General features: G+C 34.3%; 3 protein-coding genes across 3 annotated transcripts; 1 reads left to right on the forward strand and 2 right to left on the reverse strand.

The window, feature by feature from the left end:
• Positions 1-1,681: 1,681 nt before the first annotated feature.
• On the forward strand, positions 1,682-4,087 carry LOC120067839 (photosystem II D1 precursor processing protein PSB27-H2, chloroplastic). Its single transcript, XM_039019433.2, has 4 exons — positions 1,682-2,007; positions 2,295-2,441; positions 3,202-3,602; positions 3,686-4,087. Exons 2-4 carry the CDS (start codon positions 2,363-2,365, stop codon positions 3,821-3,823), a joined length of 618 nt encoding a protein of 205 aa, XP_038875361.1. The 5' UTR covers positions 1,682-2,007; positions 2,295-2,362; the 3' UTR covers positions 3,824-4,087.
• Positions 4,088-4,175: 88 nt separating this feature from the next.
• LOC150030717 (imidazoleglycerol-phosphate dehydratase 1, chloroplastic-like) lies at positions 4,176-7,661 on the reverse strand. The gene is made up of 9 exons (XM_090309413.1): positions 7,358-7,661; positions 7,129-7,253; positions 6,757-6,861; positions 6,441-6,533; positions 5,254-5,328; positions 5,083-5,145; positions 4,705-4,814; positions 4,535-4,605; positions 4,176-4,451 (listed from the first exon to the last, which is right to left on the reverse strand). Exons 1-8 carry the CDS (start codon positions 7,584-7,586, stop codon positions 4,578-4,580), a joined length of 828 nt encoding a protein of 275 aa, XP_090165539.1. The 5' UTR covers positions 7,587-7,661; the 3' UTR covers positions 4,176-4,451; positions 4,535-4,577.
• Positions 7,662-16,177: 8,516 nt separating this feature from the next.
• On the reverse strand, positions 16,178-18,729 carry LOC150030718 (uncharacterized). Its single transcript, XM_090309412.1, has 3 exons — positions 18,493-18,729; positions 18,128-18,341; positions 16,178-18,040 (listed from the first exon to the last, which is right to left on the reverse strand). Exons 1-3 carry the CDS (start codon positions 18,598-18,600, stop codon positions 17,151-17,153), a joined length of 1,212 nt encoding a protein of 403 aa, XP_090165538.1. The 5' UTR covers positions 18,601-18,729; the 3' UTR covers positions 16,178-17,150.
• Positions 18,730-19,163: the final 434 nt, after the last annotated feature.

The raw sequence follows: 19,163 nt of genomic DNA on the forward strand, positions 1-19,163 counted from the left end.
ATCTAAACTAAAATAGTATACATCCCAAACACTATAATAACCACTGACAGCCCCTCAAATATTTGAATTTCTACTACTACATAATTTAATTATTAGAAGAAAAAAATTATAAGTTGAAACAATTTTGTAGCTAAATCTATCCACGTTCCATTTTACGATTATATTGAGATATTTATATAGATGACCTAAATTTGCTTAAGATAATGCCGAGGGACCTAAATTTTGAAATCAATGAAAACTAATATTTGTTCACATTGCAAAACATTTAGATCATATTGGCTATTTTCTTTGTCACTCTCACTCGTGCTCCTCCCTCAAATCCTCGCATTTTCATTTCTACCTCTCTCCTCTTCAAACAATGGAAGCAGAGTAGATCCTTGTACTCGTAATATATAGTTGGAAGAAGGTTAGAAGCACAAGCATAATAGGAAAGTAATAAGGAAGAAGCGATAGTGAGAAAGAGAGGGAAAAGGCAATGCGAGTGCAAAGAGGATAACGGAGTACAAGCGAGAAGGACGGAGAAAGTAACGAGCGAGATTTAAGGGGTGCATAATGTAAGCAAAAATATCCGTCATTGTTTTCAAAATCTTTGCGCGTTTGTTCCTCTCAAATCGTGGAAGCATAGTAGATCCTCGTAATCACAATAGACAATTGAAAGAAGGCTAGAAGCATGGGGGCAAGAGGAAAGGAAGAGCTAAGAAACATAGGGGAGAGAAAGAGGGAAGAAGGCAATGCAAGTTGCAAGAGAAGAAAGAAATGCGAGCGAGAAGAACAAAGAAAATAACGAACGCAATCTAAGTTATATGTGACACAATCAAAATGTCGGTACTCATCGTTTTAAAATTTGGGTTATTTGATATTACCACAACATAGATTGGATCATCTGAACATAAAGATCGATTACATTGATAAAAGTTAGAGAACATTTCTAGTCCTACTGTATTAGGAAAAACTTCCCTACCTCTTCCCTTTAATGTGTCACATATGGCACCATTGGTACATTTTTTATTTATGTAATTTTTACATGAGCCCCACCTTAATTTAAAACCAAGATGCCTCCCATTTTTTTCAACCAATCATTTTCCTCTCTTATCTTTAATTTATATATTTTTCTATGCATCAAATTCTATATATTTTCTATGCATCACCTAATTTTGATTAGTTCATTCTGTTTTGGATCCTTACAAGAGTTGATAGTTGGACGTGATTGGGGTGGAAGTTAGTAATTTCTAACTCACCCCCAATTATCCTTCCCCTCCTCCATTATTTTCAATGGCTCCACCTATCAACCCACTCATCGATTGACTACCGCTACCACACTCTGATGATCATCTTTCTACGGCCAACTCAGATGACTAACTCACTTCAACGACCATCTTTGCATTGTCAACCTCCAATGACTAACTCCGAGTTCCGACAACCACCTTCGACAGCAACATTTAAAGTAAAAAAAAAATCAAGACAAAATCAATTTTATTTGGAAAAAAATGCATTAGATACCACAACTCAACTTAACTTTGCACTTTAATACATAGACTTTCTAACTCAACCCAACTCAATTCAACATCCCAAACATACACATTCCAACTCAATTCAAATAAACTCTACACTTCAAACACAATCAATCTAATTTCAAATCTAACCTCTCATATAATAATTACCAAACTTATCTCGAAATTTTGAGTGCGAAATGCCCCTAAATTAATTTCCAACTCATAACATTTTTTCTTTTATTCTAACCTTTTTCACTCTCATGATTTCCCGTAAAGCTGGCTCCTTTCCAAATCTCTATTCCGCCTTACCAAGAAATCGACACGAAACCGCTCTCGGCATAAGCATAACCACATGTTAAGAACTCGAACTTCATTTCCATCTCCCAACTTATCTTCTTTCAATTCATCTTCCCGATTAGGTTTAAAAAGTTTCTCTTCTTCTCCGGATTTTGCTTCCACCGATTCTTCACTGGTTCGTAACTTCGTACAAGGCAGCCACAAAGTTAAGAATTAGGTATAAACTACGATGCTAGCTTCTTCTCCGTTACTCCATTTATGCGCACACTCACACACATGGCTTGAGTTCGATGGCTGCTTCACTTCTGTTTAATTTCTGATTAAACTCATTGATGGTGCTTGTTTCTGTCGCAATTTTGGCATTCAATTGATTAACAGAATCTACGGCAAGTTCAATGGTTCTCAAGTTAGAAAAGATTTCTTTCTATGGTTTGGTTTTGTAATGGGAAGATTTGCTCCATGATAAACCCACGATTAAACATACTAATGCCTTATTTCCTGCAGGGGAATTGCTGGGGATGAAGTAGGGGAATAGTGGCTCAACTTGGCTGGAGTAATTAACAAGAACGAAGATGGCTGCATTTATTCAAGCAAATATCTGCCCTACGACTATTTCAACATTGGATAGAAACTTAAAAAGTGAAAATGGGCGTAAGTAACATCATCACCCGTAGCCATAAGTTGGCTTCGGTGTTGAATTTGAAATGTTGCCAAATATATTTGCACCTTCTTTTTCTCGCCGGTTGCCATTTATAACATGTCTCATACTTGGAGAAGTGAACATTCTTTTGATGCTTGAAATATCAAAATGCATTGCAGCAGGCATATTCCTGAATGCTGTATCATTTATACATACTAGGTTCAAACCCATTTTTAATCCATTAACTTTCATGGCTTCTTGAAGTTTAGTTTGCAAAGATTTACTCCTACTTCAAAATTCATAAGAATTTAGTCTCTATACTTTAATAAATAAGAATTTAGTCTCTATACTTTATTAAATAATAATTTAGTCCTTTCATTTAATTGTGCAAAATATTTAGATCTAATGAACTTTTTACTCAGGTAGATTAGTTTACTAACTAGGGATCAATTTGTTTATATACTATAAAGACTAAATAGTTATGTTACAAAAATTAAAACCTAATTTTGACAAGTTATATCAGAGTAGTTACTAAATTGCTACAAATTTTAAAGTATAGACTAAATTATTACATGTTAAAATTGTTGAAGGACTGAATTATTTAAGATTTGAGAGTACCAGGATTAAATCATTATACACTAAATTGTTATATGTCGGAAAGTTCAAGACGAGTATTTCCTCAACCTATGTACAATTCCCTTGTTCTGAATCTGAATGCACCCGTACATAAGTTTATGTACTCTTTCTTTCTTGTCTTATGCAATATAACAGATAAACTGCGATCCAGGTCTCAAGTTGTGCTTCCATCTCAAGAAGTTTGTAGACGTCACTTAATGTGTAGTGGCATGTCATTGGTTGTGTTTCTCACATGTAACAATGGATTGACACCATCTTCAGCCCGGGCCGAAGAAACTCCAAATGACGAGGAAGAGGATAATGGAGTTATCGGGACGATCAAATCAATATTTGATCCAAATGAGAAAACCAAATCAGGGAAAGTATTGCCAAAGGCTTACCTGAAGTCTGCAAGGGAGGTGGTGAAGACGCTGCGTGAGTCATTACAGGAAGACCCTAAGGACGGTGCTAAATTTAGACGAACTGCAGATGCTGCAAAAGAATCCATTCGAGACTATTTAAGCAATTGGTTGGGACAACGAACAGTTGTTCGAGAGGTATAACTAATGAAAAACAACTAATGTTAGTTCATGATGATCATAATGAATTTATAACAACATTTTCACTCACTCACATGCAGGAATCTTACGTTGTGCTAGAGAAAGCAATAAAGTCATTGGCAGGCTTTTACGCAAAGGCTGGGCCATCTGCGCCACTGCCAGAAGCTGTTAAATCTGATATACTTGATGATTTGGATAAGGCTGAAGAATTCTTGTAACTGATGAGCATTTGAGGTCTAGATGAATATTTTTGTTAACATAACATTTCACATCTTAGATTTGTGAGGTATGCAGCTACTTTTGTTGCTATTCCTCACCTTATTGATCATACAGGAGAATTTATGTTCAATGGATTGAAAAAGGAAAAATCGAAACTGAGCATACATGGCTGCTCTTGTTTCTAGCTTCACTAGTATATCGGCTTTTGAACTACAATTAAATCTACCAATTTTTGTAATAGAAGTACAATTTTGACTGCCTAACATCTGGATAAGCCATTTCTTTTCTTATTTCCCCTGCCCATTGAGAAACAATTAAAAAGATAAGTTAAAAAGTAGAACATATCAAAACTTTCAACCATGGCAGTTTGAGCCTTATTACTCAACGATGATTCCATAGAAGAGGGCACTAATATCTAATGCATAAATACTATTACAACAGTGATATAAGACGAAAAAATGATTCAAGCTGAAGAATCAGTCATTTTCATATACAATAATGTTCTATCATCAACCGTACAATAATTTTTCTGCCATCATCTCCTTCCTGCTCAAACATCCATCTCCATACAGGACTGAATCAAGTGTTGATCGATTGCATATGAAGCATTGCTCCAATCAATTATCTCTAGGTAAAATAAAGCAAGTCAGTTTAAATAATCACCATGGTCAGGCTCATAACATAATAAGGTACGAGAGACAAAAGCTTACCATATTAAGGCACAAGTTTATCTTGGCACGTTGATGCCAACAATCAAGTACGTGATAGAACACCTTTTGAACTGTAGACCAAACAATACGAACATTGTCATGTCATGTCAGAATTCATTCAGTTGATTCTCCAAATACAAGTGAGACAATTGACAAGTAGGATATCATACCTGGGCACGGTTCCAAGACGGCGTGGGTCATACTCTGTTGCTTGTCTAAGGGCCCTGGCAAATGCTTTGAACGTGGCTTCAATAATATGATGAGAATTCTTTCCGGCAAGCTGCTCATCAACAGATGAATTTAGAACAGAAGTTAGGTAAGCAGAAACCATAGGTCTCACGAATAAGATAAGAAACTAGGTTCAAACAGAAACACCATGTTTTAAAAATCTTCCAAGAATATTATTGTAACCGCAATCAGGATTTTAAAAACAGACTATGGCAAACAAGGTAAATACAACACAAATTAAAGTGTTACATGATTCGTTGTTTAATTTGTTTTAGGCCTCTATACCATTATGTTATAGAACTGCTCCAAGTTTTTTTTACCTGTCGAATGTGAAGAGTCATACCAGAAGTATTCACCAGAGACTGGAAGAAATGTTCCACCAACTATCAGATTACATTGAACAGAAAAATAGAAGTAAGAAACCATTCTGGTATAGGTTAACAGAGAAGATGGCATGAAAACATAAATGAAAAAAGAGATGCTCAAAACACCTGGGTGTCATATGTTCCAACTCTCTGAGTAGGTATCTCTAGATCATAACTCAAATGTGGCCGGCCAGATAAATCCTGTATATCAACTCTAACTTAAGTTACTAGAATGCAGAACGAATAAAAATAAGCAAAGGCATAAAAAAAAATACTAGAATAAGTAAAAAAACGAATATTTTAGGTTCCGTTTGACAACTATTAAGTTTTTGTTTTTCAAAATTAAGCTGACAAACCCCAATTCTGCCTACGAGTTCATTTGTTTTCTTATCTACTTTTTGCAAATGTTTTCAAAAACTAAGCCATGTTTTGAAAACAAAACACAAAGTACTTTTTGAAAATTTGTTTCTGTTATTGAAATTTGGCTAAGAAATCAAATATTTATTTAGGAGAGGTTAAATGATAGTAAAGAAACAGGTGCAATTTTTTAGAAAACAGAAAATTATCAATGAAACCGTTATTTTTTTTAAGAAACGGAGACTTGTATTAAAAAAAGAACAGAGGAGAACAACCTAAGGGTGGGGGTTGAGTAGACATGCTCCCCCCCCCCAGAAAAAAAAAAAAAAAAAGCGCTAATAAATAAGAGCCCTCCAATTGTTAAAAATTATTGAAAAGCTATAATTACAAAAGTGTTTGGTGTAATTAGTGCACCACCAAGAAGCTGTATATTGAACAACAATCCAAAAAGAATCAGATTTATCATCAAAAGTTTTGCTATTCCTCTCGTTCCAAATGCACCTCCAAAGGAACCGAGAGGCACACCACCAAAGGACATTTCCTCTAAGACCAAAAGCTTTACAATCAAGGCCATCAACGAAATCGTTATCAAACATGCCTTTAATCTTTAGGATATTTGAGCACCCTCACGCTCCTAACCCTAGGTTTGGAAAGCTACTACAAGTTCTCCTTCTCATTTCCTAATCCTGCTACTTCTAATTGATCGACAGCTCAAATCGTAAGCCTACCTAGCTTGAAAGCAAAACGTGTAGCTCTAACAATAGGATTACTGCCCTCACCCCATTAGTTTACGCTCTGAAACATGGGACTTACTCCCTAATAAGTGAGGCATTTAGTGTAACTGAAGATTAGTTCCCAGCTGAAGACAATTACAATTTGCATTGAGAAATTATCTAACAGCCTTCATTAGCACCAAAAAAATAGAAGCATAAAGAAGAATAACACATGGATCATACTAGTGAGACATGTATAAGTGCTTCATCAAGAGGAGCAGAGAAGTCTCCGAACCGGTAAATTCCTTTCCGATCGCCAAGTGCATTCAGCAAAGCCTACAGAGCAAGAAGATCTAACGTATTAATTTGCAATAGTAAATAGATGATGAAACTGAGAATAGAGTATTTCCTGAAATTTTGAAACAGATCCAGTTCATAAGCCATAGAAAACATTTTTAAACTCTGATTGACATGCATCAACAGAGAAAACATCTCCAGTCATAAAGTACAACAATCTAGAAAATCAAGAATTGAACTTCTATAATAAGTTGTGCAATACCGATCCAATTGCAAGGGCAACATCTTCATTAGTGTGGTGATCATCAATATGGATGTCTCCCGTGGCCCTTACGTGCACATCGAAAAGCCCATGTGAAGAAAGTTGCTAACATGATCAAATAAAAACATATACATATTACTCACCAATACAATAAAAAGAACAACCACGAGATAATATACTGTTTGGACAGGCAAAATCCTATCATACCACCTGAATTTCATGTAGGAGAAGCTAAAAACAATCACTTTCTCTCAGCTAGGAAGGGTTATTTTTCAACCAAACAACACAACCATTAAGCGATTGAACGCAGCATAGTTTCTTCAAAGAAACAGAGAAAACCGAAAAGGGGTTCAAGAATAGGGAACCACTTACATCTAACATATGATCAAGAAATGGAATCCCAGTAATACTATCCGCAATCCCAGAGCCATCGAGGTTTATTTTAACAGATACATTTGTTTCCTTAGTGACTCTTTTCACTTCACCCACTCGAGGCCCTGAAATTTGAAATAGAAACAGATTCACTACAAGCAGCGGCAATATCAAAAAGTTCATGAAGAAAATCAATGGGCATAAATAAATAGTTGAGTTCAGACTCGACCTGAAGCGGTTGAAGAAATGGCCGCCGGTGACCCGTTTCGTTCAGATGAAGAAGCACAACATACTGTCCTAGTAAATTCCATTCTGTAATTGGGTTTAAGAGATAAAATAGAAGGGTGAAGGTGGAAGGGTGAGGAAGAAGTCTGAGGGACCCTAAACCCAAACTTGGGTTTCAATAGCATCAGCGAAATGGGAGAGCTTAGGAGGCGGGGAGATGCAGAAAGCTCCATTGGAAAGGGCTCGACCAACCACGTCCGCCTCCGGATCGATTAGGAGGCGTTATACGATTTTTATTTTTACGTTAGATAACAAACTCATGGAATTTTTATTATTTTTTTATTGATTTAGTTGGATATAAAGATGAACAAATCTATTTGAATTTCATGTTAAAACAAATTTATAAATCTACAATAAAATAAATCTATGTGAAAAAATAGATTTAACCTTCATTTAGAAATTTGATTCAATTTTTATTTTACTATAGATCTTTGAAAATTTGAATTTCACATTAAAAAATTCTCGAAAATACAAAAACACTAAAAAAAATATAAGAAAAGGTGAAAAAAAAATTTAGCGGCTGGTGGGATACACGAAAAACTTGTGGACTCCATCCACAATTTTACAACCCTATTTTTGTCCATAGTTTCAAACCAATCCTATTTTTGTCAATAACTATTAAAATAACATTATTTTTTAAAAAAATTCACATTTGGGCTTACTAAGTATTTTTTTTAAAAAAAAATAAATTTGAGAATGATTTTTTTTTTTTTTTTAAACGCAAGCTTGTTAAAAAAACAACAAAAAACCAACACAATCTTCATGGAGAAGAGAGGACAACCAATCTTGAAAACAAGACTCTAACGTGCCTCAAACACTACTTGAATAGAAGAAGATTAGGAACCAAAACAATCAAGAACAACTCAAGCAAGAGAATGAGCCACAAAATTACAAGAACGAAAACAAGTAACAAAAGAAATAACACCAATACGCAGCGCAATCTCAACCGTATATTGCCAATGTTTTTAAACCTTATTTTTTATAGCTTTCAAGTTTTGTTAATTTCATTTATGTTACTTTTATCTTAAAAAATTCTCATTTTGGTTAAATAAATATTTTAAAAGTAAATGGACAAATGAATCAAAATTACTTTCAATAAAATATAAAAAGTAACAATAAGAATCGGACATTAAAAGTTTTCTCATATAATAACACAATCAAGCACGTGTTAAATTTGTAATTTAGGTTTACCTTAAAAAGAGATAAATACAATTTTAGTCTAAAAAATTTAAAGTTTGTGTCTATTCAATCTTTGACTTTAAAAATTACAAATTTTATTCACTTTTGGATCTTTTAAAATTCATGAATCTATTAACACACATAATTGGGAGGATCTTTTATTAGAATATTGTAGATTTGAAAAAGTTATTAGAAAAATATGGTGGATTTAAAATTAATTAGAGAAACATGGTTGTTTTGTCCGTTCGAGTTAGAAGTCAAAGGTTGAGAATTCGACGAAGGTGGATGTCGAGGATTGAGAACTCGATGAACTTGGTGAAAGCTTTGCATGGAGACTTGTCAAACGTTGAACATTCGACCTACATAAGTCGAAAGTTCAACCCTCGACAAGCAGTGAGTAGTCTCATCTCTCTGCCGCTTTTGCCGCTGCTGATCGCTTGCTGCCGAGACTTGTCGAACGTTGAACATTTGACCTACATAAGTCGAAAGTTCAACCCTTGACAAGCAGTGAGTAGTCCCATCTCTTTGTCGCTGCTGACAAGCTGCCTACTGCCGTACCTCCTCCCCAACCACCGCTTTTAATTTCATCTCTGCCGCTTTTAATAAGTCTCCCATGGATCGAGTGTTCAACACTCGACCTATGTGTTTTTAAACACCACCCCACCATTCTCAGATCACGGTTTGCATTTGCGCATTTTCAAAATCCCTACTAAATCCCTTCTCCTATTAATCCCTTCTTCCTTTACTAAATCCCTCTCCTTCCAGCTTTCCGTTTCCATTTCTCTTCTTCTATTAATCCCTCTCCTCCCATTTTTTACTTTCCATTTCCATTTTTCTTCTTCTATTCCGATTGATACAAATTGCTCCCACACCTCTCCCTTGATCACAAACTAAATTGGTTCGTTACTCTACTAAATTTTTATTTTTTAAGAATAATTATAAATTTTATTTTTGTTCTTATATTATTATTATTATTTTATAGATTCTATTTTTTTTTAATTTTTTGTAGTTGTTTCCAGATAACAAATAACAGGAAAAAAGGGTGAACGTTGTCATTTTGAAGAAAAAAAAGAACTACCGTCGAATTTATGAGTTGAAGTTTAACTTTTATTTATTAGTAGTTTTTTGTTTTTAATATTTGTTTATGCTAAATATATCATTTTTATTCCTTATATTGATGTCTACCATGATAATGTTAATTTTTTAATATTATTTTTTAATTGAAGATCAATAAGTAATTTTATTTATTTATCGTTTTTTTAATGATATTCTATATTTTAATATTGTTTTTTAGTTAACAAGTTTAGTATAGTTTAAAAAGTTTAGTTTATTATTATGTTTAAAAAGTTGATATTTATAGTTTAATACAAAATTATTGTGATAGATAACAAGTTTAGTATAGTTTAAAAAGTTTAGTTAATTCTTATGATATTTGATTTCTTTAGTATTAACTTTAATGTTTATAGTGTTAAAATGTTTAGTTTGTTGTTATGTTTAAAAAGTTGATATTTATAGTTTAATACAAAGTTATTGTGATAGTTAACAAGTTTAGTATAGTTTAAAAAGTTTAGTTTATTCTTATGATATTTGATTTCTTTAGTATTAACTTTGATGTTTATAGTGTTAAAATGTTTAGTTTATTGTTATGTTTAAAAAGTTGGTGTTTATAGTTTAATACAAAATTATTGTGATAGTTAACAAGTTTAATATAGTTTAAAAAGTTTAATTTATTCTTATGATATTTGATTTTTCTAGTATTAACTTTGAAAAGATAGTTTAAAATAGATTGAAAAAGTTTAATTTAATTTAATTTTTTATTTTGTATTAAATTTGAAAAAATAGTTTTAAAAAATTTATCTCATTGTAATTTGAAAAGTTTAATTTGTTGTTATGTTTAAAAATAGTTATAAAAAGTTTAATTTATTGTTATGTTTAAAAATAGTTATAAAAAATTTAATTAATTGTTATATTTAAAAAGTTGATGTTCATAAAACTTAAAAAGTTTATGTTTATAAATTAAAAAGTTTAATATTTTTAATTTAATATAAAATTATTGTGATTTTCCTAAAAAGTTTAGTATTTTTTAATATATTTATTATAAAAAGTTGATGTTTGTTTGTTTTTTTTTTTTTTTTAGAAAATGGTGGACAAATGCTTGGGATTTTTGTTGTTTACAAATGGTCTAATATTGATGGTATTGATGGAAAATTGACTCTGACCAAGTTGATAGTGGAGTTTTAGCATAAATGTGAACTATGAACTTGCAATGTCACTGCCTGCATTTGTATGTAAATGTAAATAGGATAGGGGTGGAAATAAACTTGAATACATCATTTAGCCAGTTTAAAGATCCAACTTAATGTATTGATCTTGATCCGGAGTCAGTTGCATCGCCATGTGATAATGAAGATATGACGGCTAACAATTTGTACAGAGACTTCAGAACTAAAACGGATGATGAATTTGAAGAGTTGGATTTCGATGGTCATGGACATGAGATGCTTTCAAATGTATTCAACGATTTGGATATGAATGTACTCGATAGCATTTGAGAACATGACCAAATTGTAGTCTCTGTGGACGTTGACAATACTCAATTGTATAAAGGGATGATTTGTCAAGACAAAGAAATGCATCAACACGCGGTCAAATGTTTTGCAATAAAATGTCACTCACCATATGAGGTTTTTGAATCGACACCGACGATTTGGACAATTCAGTGTAAGAAGTAGGAGGAAGGTTATAAGTGGAGACTTCGTGCAATAAAGAAAAAATCGCATGGCTTGTTCGAGATCACTAAGTATGATGAGCAGCATACATGTTTTTATTTAGAACTAAGTCAAAGTCATGTGCAATTGAATTCATCAATTATTGCACCAGAGTTCTGTGATGCCGTAAGACAAAAACCATCTATCAGTGTGGCACAACTGCAGTCCGACATCAAATCAAAGTTTGGATATCATGTTCCTTACCATAGGGTATGGGACGACAAAAGAAAAGCATTGGCTAAAGTATTCGGTGATTGGAATGAGTCTTATAAATTGTTACCCAGGTAGTTATATATGGTTAAGCAGACCTATCCCAAAACACGTGTAGAGTAGAGAGTTAAAGAAATGATTACTGAAGGCCGTGTTATCCTAACTTCTGTATTTTGGGCATTTGGTCCTTGTATAGAAGTTTTTAATAAATGTTGGCCGATAATTCAGATAGATGGTACACACTTGTACGACAAATATAGAGGAAAATTGTTGATTGCTACATGAGTTAACTTGAACGGTCATCTTTTTCCACTTGCGTTTGCCATTGCTGATGAAGAGTCCGCAGACTCATAGGGATGGTTCCTGAAACACCTGAGAGAAATTGTAATACACGAAGAGGTGCGGGACGAAATGTCACCATCGTTTCTGCTTACGACATATCGTCAGCAATTTCAATAAAAAGTATAAATTTAATTCATTGAAAAATTATGTTTATCGTGTCAGGTGTCAGTTTCAAATTCGAAAGTTCAATAAAGCAATTGAAGATATCAAAGGAATAAATCGGGGTTGTCTGAGTTTTTTTTTTATAACATTAGTTTAGAGTAATGGACTCAAGCACATGATGGAGGATTCAGATATGGGTAGATGACGACAAATCTATCAGAGTGCATAAATTGAGTTCTCAAAGGAGCTTGAATGTTGCCTATAAATGCTCTTGCTCAGATAACATTCTTCAAATGCGCGAATTATTTCGAGAAAAGAAGAGAAGAAATAAGGGATGCATTGGAGCGTCAAGATAAATACACCCGGTAATATTATTATTATTATTATTATTATATATATATGTTATTAACAATTTATTTCAAACATATTTTATAATACTAAGTGAAGTAAAAATCCAGGTACGCACACGAGAAAATAAATAAATGGGCTGCAAGATCTAGTAAACATGAAGTACAATCATACGATCGGTATGAAGGTGTGTTTCATGTGAAGACCAGACGTCATAGTCTCAATGCCAAAGGAGGAAACGTTTAAATATTGAGGCTAAACATGTCCAAGCGGTACTGTTCATGTAACAAGTGGCAAGCATTCGGCATTCCATGCTCGCATTTTATGGCCGTTTGCTCACATTTTAACATGAACTACGAAGACTTTATTGAGGACTACTATAAATTGTCAACATATGCTGAATGTTACTCTCCTCAATTTTAACCTGTACCGCATGAAGATTACTAGATCATGCACCCTAATATGCCTGTCTTACATCCTGATCCATCGTTGTTGAGAAAACCTGGTAGATCGAAAAGTTCACGTTATCACAACGAGATGGATTAGACAGAACCAACCACTCGACAACGATGTGGATTTTGTAATCGGTTAGGCCATAATCGAAGGAAATGTCCTTCGTTACTAAGACGGGCTCCAGATAGTTAGGGATTGAAAAATAAATATTTTTTTTATTATATATTCATTTTATTGTATATTCATTTTTTTATTATAATTTATTGTATATTCATTTTTTTATTATAATTTATTGTATATTCAATTTTTTTATTTAATTCTCATAAAGTTTATATATCTGGTCTTTTAATTGAAAATAAAATAATGTTCTTTTATCATGTGATAATTAATTAAGTGTAGATACTTTTAGTGTATATTCAATTTTTTTTATTATAATTTATAAAGTTGTACATTATTCTTTAATTAAGTTGTACATTCTTCTTTTAGTTAAGTTATACATTATTTAATTAAGTTAATTAAGTTGTACATTATTCTTCTAATTGAGGAACAAATATTTTTTTAATTGAGAAATAAATATTTTTTTTCTTTCAGATCGTGATTTTAAACCCAGGACCTGTTGATCCCGATGTTTTGTACAACCAGTCCATTCAACGATCATCTGTTGTATGGAGAAATCGTACTACTGGAGAAATATCTTGCAAGCGTCGAGAGGCAGTTCTCCAGCGCACTATCCCGCTCCACCCTCGAATACTACCACTACTGTGCACATCTAGATTCTATGGGGTTGCCAGATTGGAATTTATTCAGTTGGACTAGTATCTGATCACAGCCTTGGTCGAGAGATGGAGACCCGAGAAGCATACATTTCATATGTCTGTTGGAGAGTGCACTATCACTCTAAAAGACATAGAAGTATTGTTGGGGTTACCTGTTGACGGTGAGCCGGTCACCAAAGTGATGTACGATGACTGGTCACAAGTTTGTCAACTGTACCTCAGTGCGACCCCACCTACCGACAAGATTAAAGAATCAAGGTTAAGTTTGATATGGTTAGGAACAAAATTCCGTGAGCTCACAGATGATGCAGACGAGAAAACCGTCATAAGATATGTGCGAGCATATATACTATAAATGATGGGTGGAAGTCTGTTTTCCGATAAATCAAGTCATTTTGTTCACTTGATGTTCCTGCCACTATTAGCTAACTTCTATGATACGGGGCGGTATTCGTGGGGTAGAGCATGTTTGCAATGGTTGTATAGACAACTATACAAAGCAACAAGACCTAAGGTTCGAGAGATAGTTGGGCCTCTCATACTTTTGCAACTATGGGCTTGGGAGCGATTTCCAACAATGGCTTCACAACTACAACATGTTAATGACACTCAGTTAGTTGGACGAGCCTACGATTCTCGGTGTGTGGTTTTAATTCAATTTAATTTATCAATAATTTAGTTAATTTAGATTCTAAATTATCAATTTAAAAATTTAGATGGAGAGACAAATTTTGTGTGACTAGGACAGCCACACATATAGTCAGCTAGTATAAATACATGTTTGATCTGCTTCAACCTGATCAGGTACATTACACTGAACCTAATTGATTATTTTATACACATTTTTATTGTATTTGTCTTTAATGTTGTTCTCTAATATAATATTTTGTGTTTCAGGTTATTTGGGAGCCGTACAAAATTATTATGCATACTTTGCCTAATTTTTGTACGAATGGTCAAAACATATGGCGGACGATGAGTTCTCTCATATGTTTTCACATTAGTGAGTGGTATCTTCCTGATAGGGTGATGAGACAATTCGGTTTTCAGCAGGACGTCCCATCGCCTTGTAATATTGAACCCGTACTGCATGATATTGTCTTAAGAATTGGAGATTGGTTCGAAAAATTTGCATATTTAGTGGTGCGATAGCACTATCGTGCAAGGTTTATTGCAGTGGGGATTTCTCTTGAACAGTTTGATAGAGATGTCACTCAAGAATATATTCATTGGTATAATAATATCATAAGGCGCTACGTCACTCGTCCGGGAGCAGCTGTGGGTCATCTGGTAAATGAATGAATATTATCTAATTATTTTTAATTTAAATTTATTTTAAATATTATCTAATTATTTTATAATTCACAGAGATTGAACAACAGTAGACTCCATGAGGTTGCGAATGATCCTAACCAAATTCTTGCTATATGTAGTGACAACCAAAGCTATATGGAGGAAATATATTATATGTACAATATACCTATTGTTCCTCCACCAGCTCCTAGATGTATAGGACCTATTTAGGAAGAGGATGAGTTTGATGAGGTTGCCCATAATGTGGAAGAGTTGCCCCCTATAATGCAAACGCAGAATCAAACTGATTATGTTAGTCCGAAGATGATGATGCCAGTATTTGGTTCAGGACATTATGACTCAGAGGCTAGTCCTTCGTCTTCATACGTACATGGACATGGTCGGGGTCGTGGAGAGCATAATGAATATTTATATTATGAAGAACCTGCAGAGGTACCAGAGCAACATCAAAAAAGGAAGGGGAGGGGGTGGGGGGGGTGCGAGCAACCCGTCAAGGGTTCGAAGGGTCGACAATCGGGGGGGGGGTACAACGCAGGAGCGTGTGGAAATGCGTGTGAGGGGGGGGGGGGGGGGCGGAGGGGCGGGGGGCCCGGGCGGCGTGTGGGGGGGGTAACAGACATTTGAGGTTTGGGTTGGGGTGAGTGTGGGGGGTGTGGGTAGAAGTAGGGGGGGAGGGGGATGGGGGGGGGGATATGTGGGTGAATGTTACACTTTTTTATTTTTATGAGATGTTATTTTTTTTAATTTATTCTTTTTAGAGTTTAAATAAAATAATAAAATAATAAAACATTTTTAGAAATTGTTTTTATAAAATGATTTTTTCTTTAAAAAAAAAAAGAAGAAGGTCGAATGTCTAAATTATTAAAAAGAAAAAAAATAATCTAAAGGTCGAAGATTCGACCTAGGTAGGTCGAATTTTGAACCCTCGACCTATTAAAAAAAACAATATTTTTATAAATAGAAAGTACAATATTTTTCTAAATAGTTTTTAAAACTACAATATATTTTTAATTTTTCCTAATTGGAAGCTTAGAGTTTTAAAAAATTTTGAATTTTTAAAAATTTATTAGATACAAAATGGCAAGATTAGAGATGTATTAGATAAACTAAGAGTTTAAAAATCAATTATCTATTAAACACTTGTACAAATTTATTTTACAATGTGGTAGTGCTATCAACTTCAATTAAAAAATAAAATAAAATAAAAAACCTAGAGCTTCAAATTTGGGTTCAAAAGAGACAAACATAATAGTTGAGGGGTTGAGAAAAATGTGGAGCAAAACCTTCAGGCAGTATTTCAAACTAAATACATGTGCACCAAATAATTACAATTTCATCTTCATATAACAAGTAATTCCAATAATAACAGTTAGCAAACAATGGACTCCCCATTTCTAACTCACTAAAAACTATATTTTTTACCCTTTGCTTTCACACATGTTAAACCAACCCCCCTAAGCTCTCATGGTTGGCAGAGAAGTAGCTTCCCAGAAAATGCTCTGAACTTAGACAATGCCCATCACAGACAGCAGCAAAAATTCAAGACAAATTGAGTTGACAAGCTTGAAGATTCCACCAAAACAGCCTATACAACAGAGGGTGGTCATACCATTCTTATGAGTAATACGAATGAATGTCAATATATTTCTGTTAAAAGGCCCGACCAGAAAACCTTGAGAACTTGAAAACGCCACAAGAGTTATTTTAATTCTCTGGCTCTCTCGCAGTTGTGGTTGTCGAATAGGCTGAGCAGACGATAACAGATATGTTTGAGACAAATTGGCGCTGGAACCATGTGTGATCAATCATTACAACTACAAGAAGATTTTGCTCCAAGAGATTAGCTGACCCTGATCAAGAATGGAACTGCTCCATTTCTAGAAAATATGATGGTTTGGAGAGATCCTGAACCAGGTTTCGACCATACCATGAAGTTTGAGCTTCCAAGCCAGCCAGCATAATGAATGTGTTCATGTTTCAAAGCAGCAATTTCAGAAGAGAAATGGTGAATTGAACCATGCTAGTTCCTTCAAGGGCACCTCTGTGAACTCCAGGGCTGAAAAAATCGTGTTAACGAACAGAAGTTGGATTGTGATCTAAATGCCAAAATTCTGTTAAATAGCAATATCAATTATTGCAACTCATCTCAAATCTAAGCACTAGTCATTTAGCAACAGAGCCCTGCACAAACCAGCAAAGTGGTTTCATGATAATTTGGAGATCAAACATCAACATGGAGGCAATTTCAAACCGAACCAGATTCAGCTCTCTCTTCCTGCGAATCACCTCTGGCTTTTGCCCCACATGCCTGTGGAGAATTTTCAATGTCACAAATTCCGTCAGAAAAAGTTTCTTTACCATAAGGTCTTGCATTTTTACAATCAGATGTTTCAAAGGGGCCTCCATTAGTGCCACACAAGCTAGCAGAAGAGACAAGTGGATTTTCACTGTCATTGGGAAAATTTTCAACCGAATGAGCAGGTTTAAGAGCATTAGCATGGGAATCGTCCTCGTGGAATTCATGACCATTAATCTTATTGAATGACTTATCATCTTCAGGAGAATCCACTACGGGTATGTCATTTAGAAACTCATCGGTGCCATAGCCTATTGCAGGAGGAAAATATTTCTTCTCAGAAACGGAGTCAGCCAACTCGTGCCCAGCATGAGAGTTAGAACAAATGATTCCTTCATCTGAAACTTTAACCTTAAGTTCAAGAGAATTGTCTGAAGATGTATCAACTTCCATACATTGGGAAGTGGACTGCAAATGGTCCTCTATACCATGCTGAATTCCAGACTTATTTTTCCATTGAAGAGAGTCGGTTGAATCAGATGGAGATGAACATTTAACTTTATCACCAGAATCAGAATCTGAATTTACGGTTTGCATTGGAGAACATGACGGTTTACCTTCACAAAACACATCCAGAGGACTATTTGCCGCAGAAGTATCATTTAGAGAAACAGATACGGATTCAGGATTCGGGTTAGTAACAGCTGCTTCATTTGTTTTCTCCTTAGAGTGATGCTGTTCGGTGTCATCACAACTTTGAGGTTCATGGCCAGATGAGGTCTCTGTATCCATCTTAGGACTACTGAACTCTGTACTTCTACAATCCGTTTGCTTTGCACCTTTTAAACAAAAACAGACTGAATAATTAAATTGGCAGTCAAACCAATTTTGTTGTTAACATAAAACGAAGAAAACTATATAAAAACCTGAGCCAGTAGAAGTATTCTCCTCGACAATTGTCTCTTGGATTAACAACTTCTGTAACATATCTGTTCCAGGGAACACCAACATATTCATCAATCTCATTTCTTGCTTGAGTGACTGCTCCAAAGGACTAAAGCCAAAAATCACATTCCAAGTGTGCATGAGCTCAGCGATTGCTGGTATAATCAGTTTCTCAACCTTAAGCATGCGGAGGGCCTAAATAGAGCAATAATAATAATAAAAATAAAAATAAAATAAATAAATGTTGCAGCTATTGAAGAAAATAAGTCTTAAAAACTAAAATTTGCAAACCCACAACCGTCAATTATCCACAAATAGGAGGAGATTAACATCTTGTGTAGCTTACAGATTCAATTGCGCAAAAGAGCCGACGGCACATTCCTTGACGTCTATAAATATGGCGGGTACCGATGAATGGCATTTCAGCTAACTTAGTCCCATGAAACCTAACCATATAAAAGATAGCAAATATCAACAAAACCTTATTGCCAAGCAAGCATCAATACCTGAAGATTCAACCAAAAACCTTTTTCATCAAATAGTCATTTTATAGGTATCTCTTTCTCGACTAGCTAATATGATTAGAAGATATCAAATCCTAAAAGGTAAATATCATGTACGTCTAAAAGTTAACTATCTTCAGACGAAGTCTGCAACCTTTACCAACAGAACAAATACCGATCTAAAACACACCAACTGGAGACACAACTACATTCAACAAAACAACTATATACGTACAGACCACCAAAATAAAAGAAAAAAGAAAAAGAAAAAGAAAATGAACATGAATTCTCCTCCAGTTTTTTAATTTTAGCAGATAAATCCTACTAACAATGAAGGCCAGCAAATAAATTCAAAAGAAGAATTCTAATTTTAGCATATTTAAGTTCTAATATAAACAGCATGACAACTTCACAGCATAAGATCAATTCTCATAAAAGCAATCTAAGGATCCATGGATAGGTTTCTTATTTTTGCACCATAATGCTCGTCTAATGGCCACCACCTTGAGTTTTG

The sequence above is a fragment of the Benincasa hispida genome, unplaced genomic scaffold (genome assembly GCF_027475165.1).
Source record: "Benincasa hispida cultivar pf3 unplaced genomic scaffold, pf3_genome.v1.1 HicScf1667, whole genome shotgun sequence".
NCBI lineage: Eukaryota > Viridiplantae > Streptophyta > Magnoliopsida > Cucurbitales > Cucurbitaceae > Benincasa > Benincasa hispida.

Bases quoted from the DNA above. Each gene is read 5' to 3' on its own strand.
- LOC150030718 (XM_090309412.1), bottom strand. From the start codon at position 18,600: ATGGTTAGGTTTCATGGGACTAAGTTAGCTGAAATGCCATTCATCGGT. The intron at 18,342-18,492 runs GTAAGCTACACA...TGCTCTATTTAG, and splicing joins TCTTTTGCGCAATTGAATCT to GCCCTCCGCATGCTTAAGGT. The intron at 18,041-18,127 runs GTTTTTATATAG...TTTGTTTAAAAG, and splicing joins GAATACTTCTACTGGCTCAG to GTGCAAAGCAAACGGATTGT.
- LOC120067839 (XM_039019433.2), top strand. From the start codon at position 2,363: ATGGCTGCATTTATTCAAGCAAATATCTGCCCTACGACTATTTCAACA. The intron at 2,442-3,201 runs GTAAGTAACATC...GCAATATAACAG, and splicing joins CTTAAAAAGTGAAAATGGGC to ATAAACTGCGATCCAGGTCT. The intron at 3,603-3,685 runs GTATAACTAATG...ACTCACATGCAG, and splicing joins AACGAACAGTTGTTCGAGAG to GAATCTTACGTTGTGCTAGA.
- LOC150030717 (XM_090309413.1), bottom strand. From the start codon at position 7,586: ATGGAGCTTTCTGCATCTCCCCGCCTCCTAAGCTCTCCCATTTCGCTG. The intron at 5,146-5,253 runs GTGTTTTGAGCA...GTAATCTGATAG, and splicing joins TTGGAACATATGACACCCAG to TTGGTGGAACATTTCTTCCA. The intron at 4,815-5,082 runs GTAAAAAAAACT...GTTGATGAGCAG, and splicing joins TGACTCTTCACATTCGACAG to CTTGCCGGAAAGAATTCTCA.